Source organism: Rhinopithecus bieti, unplaced genomic scaffold, assembly GCF_001698545.2.
Source record: "Rhinopithecus bieti isolate Rb0 unplaced genomic scaffold, ASM169854v2 scaffold_3041, whole genome shotgun sequence".
Classification (NCBI taxonomy): Eukaryota; Metazoa; Chordata; class Mammalia; order Primates; family Cercopithecidae; genus Rhinopithecus; species Rhinopithecus bieti.
This window is the reverse complement of record NW_016804262.1, coordinates 1,420,905-1,429,360: the sequence shown is the minus strand read 5'-3', so window position 1 is coordinate 1,429,360 and position 8,456 is coordinate 1,420,905. Positions and strand designations below refer to the sequence as shown.

At 38.2% G+C, this 8,456-nt stretch overlaps 2 protein-coding genes across 2 annotated transcripts in view; one reads left to right on the top strand and one right to left on the bottom strand.

Annotated features, from left to right (window-relative positions):
• Positions 1 to 215: 215 nt before the first annotated feature.
• LOC108526610 (uncharacterized) lies at positions 216 to 4,530 on the bottom strand. Its single transcript, XM_017867424.1, has 2 exons — positions 3,726 to 4,530; positions 216 to 256 (listed from the first exon to the last, which is right to left on the bottom strand). Exon 1 carries the CDS (start codon positions 4,528 to 4,530, stop codon positions 3,754 to 3,756), a length of 777 nt encoding a protein of 258 aa, XP_017722913.1. The 3' UTR covers positions 216 to 256; positions 3,726 to 3,753.
• A 1,222-nt stretch (positions 4,531 to 5,752) lies between these two features.
• LOC108526631 (polycomb complex protein BMI-1) overlaps positions 5,753 to 8,456 on the top strand; it is a gene marked incomplete at its 5' end in the record, with an annotated part of 14,270 nt that continues 11,566 nt past the window's right edge. Inside the window, 4 exon segments of the mRNA XM_083287439.1 lie at positions 5,753 to 5,874; positions 5,982 to 6,045; positions 6,138 to 6,172; positions 6,839 to 6,898. Coding sequence (XP_083143565.1) covers positions 5,753 to 5,874; positions 5,982 to 6,045; positions 6,138 to 6,172; positions 6,839 to 6,898 — 281 coding nt within the window.

Here is an 8,456-nt window from a genome sequence, read left to right as displayed (position 1 = left end):
AAGTTTAACAAAATTATGGTTTTCTAGGCCAAGGTGGGTGGATTACTTGAGGTTAGGAGTTTGAGACCAGCCTGGCCAACATGGCAAAATCCTGTTTCTACTGAAAATACAAAAATTAGCTGGGTGTGGTTGCACACACCTGTAATCCCAGGTACTTGAGAGGCTGAGGCATGAGAATTGCTTGAACCCAGGAGACAAAGGTTGTATGAGCTGAGATTATGCCATTGCACTCTAGCCGGGGCGATAGAGTAAGACTCTGTCTCAAAAAAAAAAAAAAAAAGAAAAGAAAAAATTTCAGGAAATGTTGTGAGATCTGATATAATAAACTCAATTTCTTAGTAGCATGATAATTTGGCCTTTTAAAACTTAGATTTAAAATTTTTAATTTTTCTTATATTTTGAAGTTTTATGTTTTATATTTCCCAGATACAACTTACGAAAATGAAATATTTAAAATGGTACCGGCCGGACGCTGTGGCTCACGCCTGTAATCCCAGCACTTTGGGAGGCAGAGGCAGCCAGATCACCTGAGGTCAGGAGTTCGAGAGCAGCCTGGCCAATATGGCAAAACCCTGTCTCGACTAAAATAAATAAAAAATAAATAAATAAAATAAAATGGTACTAAATGATGACAATATTAAATAGAAATTGTACTATTTACTACTTAATATAAATGTATTCAAAAAAGTTTTAGGGGAAAAATAAAAAACACTTGTGCAAAACCATAAGCATACATACGTTAGCTAACTGTTTTAGAGAACATTGTATCATTAATTTTAATCACTGTGGTTCCAGTTTATTTAATGTAATTAGTATTTCATTTCCCTCACACATTTTAAAATCCACATATGCAAATTAAGCTATACAATGTGAGAAAAGGTTATATTTGTCCCTATAAATTATTGCAGCAATGACCGTTTAGAAATAATTAGGGATTGGATTACATGTTTAAATTGAAAATAAAAGCTTTGCTGTCCCCTCTGAATACTCAATTTGGTGTTTGACAGTGTGATATAAAATGCAATTTGAGACCACTCAACTCTGTGATCATGAATGTGCAAAAACTTGACCATTCAAATTCCAAGTCACAATCTGTGCCTTGCCAAGTTATTTAATAAAAGAATGTAGATAGGTTTTATAAACTTCACTGAAACAGTTTTTGACTTATACTCTCAAGTGTCATATATAACTCAGTTAAATACTCCTTCCAACTGTCCATTTGTGGTTAAAATAGCTTTAAAACAGTAAAGCCTATATCATTAACAAATATCTCAAAGTTAAAGTAACCATCAAAGCACTGGTGTTAGGGAACACAGAGAGAATGGTTTCTTATTTATATGTAGTTTTAAAAGCGTTTTAAACTTTCTTCTCTGTAGCATATGAGCAGGCTACAGAGAATAAAACAGATAAAACAGATCTCCACTAGAATATATAATAAATATATAAGCCAGTTAAAACTAGTCTTTGTCTCAATGGCACTTAAACTTATTAAAATTTTTTTTCTCCCCATGGAGTTCCATGAACTCTTCAATCTAAAGGAGTATCTTCCTTCAGCGTTCTTTGCACAAGAGCAAAAAGGTACTTATACAATCTAAAAAAGAAAATATTTAAATTGATAACACTAACAAATGCAGCAATGAGGCCTGTGGGAAAAGATGACCACATAGATCCTGCAAAAAGCCCTAGCCTATTTAATTGTAATCACAATAAAGGGGCCAATATTAAGTTTGTTTCTAAAAAAATTAACCAGTTCAAAGGATACAATGTACTTGAAACTTTAAAACATTGTTTAAAAGGGTAACTTGTAGTTCTTAAATGGTTTCTAGATTCTCAAAAGAAAATAAATTTATCAGCATTGTCCACCTAATATTTGCAGTTTAGAAGGCAAGATATATTGTTCATGTGAAGATGGCTACATCTGTATTTTGTTATTTTCAGTTGCACATAATTGTTCTTTTAAAGAACTTTTTGGGGCCAAATTTAGTTTACTGGCTTTGAGCCTGCAGTTTAGTCAAAGTTCCAATGCTGTTTTCAGTGAGTAAAGAAAGCAAAATTTTAAACAGTATTTTTCATATTTTCAGAATATATTCATATGTAGTTTTCTAATATAAAACGCATTGATTTTATGGCTGCAACCAAGAGAGTCTACATCTGGGTAGTCATGCCTTTTGATAATCATACTTCCATGTATTTCAATGGCTTGTCAAAGACACACATATTTGAAACACTCAATCCTGTGCCTCCTTCAAAGGAAGTTTAAATAAATATAACTGTAGTAGGAAAATTCAGTTTTTCTAGCATTAGAACACACTATGGTGAAAATTTTTGTGTGAGCTTAAAATGTGCCCATCACTTAGGCCTAACACATGAATATACTTAGGCCTAAGAGGACAAAACATCCTAAGAGAAAGTACTCATACATGGGCAACAGAGTAACATGACAGCTATTATGGAAACAATCCTTGTGAATTTTCTAACTTTTATGCCCACAAATTCACAACCACTTGTGTTTATTTTTCTCTTTTAAAATAATATTTTAAAATCCATCCCCATGATTAATACTCTTTTTTTGACACTAAATTGAGTATTAGAGTTATCAACTCAAATTCTTTAGAGTATTAATAATCAATGTTACACTAGGTCATAAAATACATGTGTAATAAACGTAATAAGCTTGGATGTTGTTAATATTTTTGTTGAACATTTACACAACTCTGTCCTATTTATTCTCTATGTAATCAGATATCATGAAGTTTTTCAACTGACATTTTACTACTGATGAGAAACAAATTAGGAAGAAGATGAGTGATGGGAAGAAAAGATGAACATGATTAATAGGTGTTTGTTTCATAAAGACTCTAGGGAGACTTTTAAATCCTTCACTGCTACTATATTCTCACCGAGTGAACAGCCACTGCACGTGCCTTTTAAAGCTTTCAAAGGAGGGCTGAGTAGAGTTACTCAATTTGTTACTGATGCTGTTACTCCATTTGCATCCTGTTGTGAAATGAGGTACTCTTTATGTATTGGTGCCAAGATAAATGGCGACTGTATCCATCAAAAAATTTTAAAATAGACATCTAAGTTAGAAAAATAAAAGAATGTTTCACTTTGGGTCTAATGTAGCAAATAATCGCTCCTGAAGACTAAAACATCTTTGTTGTTCCGCATCCCTTCCCTCCACCCTTCAAGAACTTGTACTTTTTAACTTTTCAAGTTCTTTTGATTAAAAATGCCTAATCTACTTTGCTTCACGGGTTTTTTAAAGAATCATTCTTGTTCTCTAAACCCACTTCGTAGAAATAGAGAGGAAGTTAAACTTTATACAGTATTCGAATCTTTAAAGGTATGAGCATCCTAAACAGTAATTCACTTCTAATAAAGATCTTGCCATTCCTAACTGTACTTTACTAAGGTAGCTGTTTAATAAAAACATATTTATGCAGATTCTATACAGCAACTAAAACTGGACCCACAGATGTAGTGAGTAGAGTAGCACAAAATGTGTATGGCAGTTGGCACTTATTTGCAGCGGCACATAAAATTGTTAATAATCTTGTCAAATCTGTTCATAATCCGATTGCTGGAGTGCAGTGCATACAGGAACTCTGTGTATGTGTGCATTGTGTACACACCCCCCATGCACGAAGGACTCTACTGCCGTATTCCAGAAATGATAAAGAAAAAGTAAAAATAAGCAAGAATCACATAATTAGATGTCTTACAGTCTCATAAAAGGGCAGTGCTGCGAGGTTAAGTTGGTGAGCTAAAAAACAAAACAAACAAAAAACCACAAAAACAAACAATATCCAGTTGCCTGAGACCGGAGCTCCCTGCAGGATTCGCGCAGAGCGAGGAGCGGGGAGGGCGCCGTTTGCGGGAGGCGGGGGCCGGGATCCCGACACCGTCCGCCGTCTCCCCGGGATCTCTCAGTGAACCGAGCTGGTGACCGTCCGAGGTAAGCGCCGAGCCAAGGAGAAAGCGCCCGGCGCGTCCACAAAGCGCCCGAGGCCGCCCTTCTAGCCAAGGCTCGGCAGATCCCGCGGCCTGCGCTGGACAAGGAAAGGCTGGACCAACACAGTGGGAGGCGGCAGGCGGCTGCTGGGGGCGCGGGACCCGAGCGAGGACGCGGAGGCGAGCGGGGACGGCCCGCAGCGCCCGCCAGCCGCCCCGAGCCGCTGCGGCGCGGGCCGCATCAGCTGAGCGCGGGCCGGCGCGTGTCACCTGTGTGCGGGTGTGAAGGTCCACCGGCCGCCGCTCACAGAGCTCTCCGAGCTGTGCAGAAGGCCTTCCAATGCTGGGCGGATCCCGGCTCCTTCGACTCAACGCCTTCACGTTCTCCCTCCCGGACGGGCTTTCCCAGAGCCCACCGCCTGAACGCCCCAGGGCGACGAGGCGTGTTAGGATAAGCCGCCGGACCTGCGGACCGGAGCCTGGATCCAGCCCGGGGTGGAGGGGCGCCTCGAAAAGAGGAGCCCGGCGGAGCGAAGGGGAAGCCCGGGAAAGGAAAATCCGGGCTTTGCCTCGCATTCCGGACGGATGGTTGGGACGTGGCCCTCCGCCTAACTGACAGACCCACTGAAGCATTGTTTATATAGGCCCACTGCACCTTCATAGAGCCAGCTCCACGTCTGGCCCGTTTCCTCCCCAGATCACTCCTTGATCCTTTGTAAAGCCCGTGTCAAATCTTGTTTTTAGGCCTAAACATTCTAAGCGTTTAGCCCTTAAGGTCTAGCTAAAGCGGCTAGTTTTGACATTGGACTTCATCTGGAGCTCCCCTAGCCCAAGATTCAAGCTTCCAGGCTAGGCCCTAAGCAAAGGTTTAAAAGGGTCTGTTTCCGAATAATACCAGGTAAAAAGTGGGTTGACATTTGGCAACTAGAGCAATACCATCAAGTGACGGATCACTCCACGCTCCTAGTTCAGCATGTTTACTCAGGTTCACACCTAGAACCTTAAACTATATGCACAATACTTTGTCCGCCCACAGTATACCAGGAATGCGAATCGTCTTTTAAGCGATCTGCAGTGACCTGCGGAGGTCCAGTGTCCATCCTGGAGATTGAAGACATATTCTTAAGAAACAGATCGCATTTTAGATGATTTTCTAAAATATAAATACCAACAATTCAAATTTTTGTTTTTTTTTCTGTAGTTTCAATGAAACTAAACACTTGTACAAGTATGAAAGTGGAAGTCTCTCCAGAACAGAAAATAGTAACCACCACCTGGGTAATCCAAAAAAAAAAAAAAAAAAAAAGATGACTGTCAAGCCCCTGAAGTACTACTATAATTTGAAATTTGTATTTTATATTCTGAGCCCATGCCTTACCTTCTACCCCCGTGATGTGTTGTTCATGGAGCCAGTTACCCTAAGCTCGTCATTTTTAGGACGGAAGTTTATTCTAAAATTGACACTATGGAAAATATTTATCTTGTTTTTCCTTTGAATTTACTCCAGTGTTAGAATGACCATTGCATTGTAATATTTTCTTTGGGGCTATAATATTTTTTAATAGTAAAATATTAAGGCAAAATAAGTTAATTGAAACCAGTAATAGTAGAGTTCTTGATGTGTTCTTTTTATTGTTTTTCACTTGACCTTGTTGCTCATCTCATTGACTTATAATTATGACTGTCCTTATAGTTGAAATTTTAAAATCTTATTAAAGGGTTTTAAACCCAAATTAAAATATTCTTTTAGGAACATGACTATAAAGAATTTATTATCATAGGCATCACTGGAAGTTAATTTATTTTAGATCATCCAGACTTGAAACATATCGACCCAGTGGTTTTAAAACATTGTCATGCAGCAGCTGCAACTTACATACTAGAGGCAGGAAAGCACCGAGCTGACAAGTCAACTCTAAGGTACAGGATTTATTTAAATATCCATTTATTTTCAAATAGTACCTTTATGATTTCAATTTCAGTTTTAAAAATGGAGACAGAACTTTGGCTTTTTTCTTTTCTTCTAGCACTTATCTAGAAGACTGTAAATTTGACAGAGAGCGAATAGAACTGTTTTGCACGGAATATCAGGTTACTTTAAAATTTTTAATTAACAGTGACTATTTTTCTTTTACTCTATTTGTAAAGATCTGTTTTTTTCTCTCTTTCTTTTTCCTCTCCAGAATAATAAGAATTCCCTAGAAATCCTACTGGGAAGGTAGGTACTGTGTAAGGTGTCAAGCTGAGGCACTTTTCACTTGCAGGTATGAATGGAGAGTGTTGGTGTGAAACAAGATCTTCGGGATCTTGACCCAAAGAAAAAGAGCCAAAGGGCACGTCAAACAATTGAAGTTAAGCTAATGTTTTTAAAGATAAAGTTTATTGAGATGATTTTCAAATGCTCTTTTACCATTCAGAATTTAAAAGTAAAGTTTAACAATGGTTTAAAATCAGAATGGATTAAAATGGAGTTGGGGGTGGAAAGTAGAGCCATTCTTAGTAAATATAAATAACTGAAAAGTTCTTCTGTAGAGACTGTGCACAAAATTATCATTGCATCTTTCAGCATAGGTAGATCTCTCCCTCATATAACGGATGTTTCTTGGTGCTTGGAGTATCAGATAAAGGTAAAGTTTAACCAACTTCTCTAGGGCGGATTCAGGGAACTTCTTAAAACACACGGTTAAAGGCTGTTTTGTGTTTGTTGTGTTACTTTAGACCAATCAACTTCATAAGATGCACAGACCTGCATATTTGGTGACCTTAAGTATACAGGTATTTATAGATAAGTCTTACCCAATAATGAAATGTGTAATGAAATTTATAATTTCATTGATTTAAATAAACAGCGTTTTTTGTTGCGTGTTTTTTTTCCCTGCCCTAGAACACTGATTCCCCATCCTACCCAGAGATTAGTTTTAGTTGCAGCATGGAACAATTACAGGTACAGTATTAGGATCTATAAATATGCCTGTCTTTTTATAAATGTTTACTTGAGAGTTGTACTCTTGGACAGTTCAAAATAAAATTAATCTAACCATCTGTCAGCAGATAATGAAGATTGGTTAAGGATTTAATGGGAAAGGGGCATCAAAAGTAGTATTTTAACATAGGCTTCACTGTTGAAATTAATAGAGAATTGGTCTGTATTTGCTGTTCTTGCTGGTTAAAATAAACTTCTGTAGTGTTAGTGTAAATTTCTTCATGATGAGTTTGGTCCAATAAGATAAAGCAAAATTAAGACATGGCTTTGAAAATGCCTTTGCTTTCAGAAATTGAATTAAACTGTCAAAATTGGATTTTGAAACAGTGGTTTTAATGACTTTTTATAAAGGGGGAAGTATACATAACATTCTAAAACTGTTTTTATTGCCCATTTAAGACTGGGGAAATTCAAAACTACATTGACTAGTGGATATGGCAACGAATTTATTTCATAGCTTTTAAAAAATGAAGATCATTACTGGAAATTTAAGTGAAATTGAATTTTTCAAAGGCATCTTCTGCAGAGCCGTTTTAATGTAACTGTGAATCAAACTTTAAACTTTCAGAAAATGTATATACAGCATAATCTTTGTTAGATAACTTGAGAAAATTCAGATGTACCTGGGCGGTTAAGGATTCGGTTAGAAATCATGTTTCAGTGTGAGGGCAAATAACCGATTTGAACATGAGATGTTTCTGCGGAAACGCTTCTTTTGACTGATAGTAGTTTGTCAAAGGTGAAAATCTTGTTGAATTTTAAACTTGTTTGGAAGGTGTGTCCTGACTTTTTTTCTTGCATCTTTCTTGAACTTGGATACTTCTTTCCTTGTTTTATCCTAAAAAACGTGGTATTGTATACACGTCTTTTAGGACTTGGTGGGGAAACTTAAAGATGCTTCGAAAAGCCTGGAAAGAGCAACTCAGTTGTAACTTGGGGAAGTTAACGATCCGCCCGAGTGCAGAGGAAAACCAGAAACGCCTTGCCTTGAGCTGAACCACCGTTTGTGCGAGCTGGATGTTTTCAGTAGAAAAGAATTTTCTTTTTGAATTTATACCATTCATCAATTTTGACACTTTAAAAAACACGTGTGAAAGAGTTAAGAGGGAAAGATACTGCCCAAGTATTGAATCGTTTAGTACTAACTGTCCATTTATCCTATTTTGATCTTTTTCAAGTCTTCTGAAAGAAAGTAGACAGTATTACACCCTGAATAAATAAGGTGTTGTTTTCCACAAAGAGTGATGATATTTTGTTTGGGTCTGAATTCGTGTGTTAATTATTACTTTGTGTGAAGCTAGATAGGAGTAGTGTGAACTTTTAACGATAGCCTTTTCTCAGGATTAAAGTTAAGGAGGAAAGAATGCGATCCCCCCGGGTCTGTCGCAGAACCCTGCTTCGGGACTCTGGGGGCGGGGGCGGGCGCGGGCGGCTGCGCGGCCCGTTACCTGCGCCCGAGGGCTCGCCCACATCCCGACCGTCGGCCGCCGGGTCCCGGCCCGGCGAGGAGCCCCTGCCC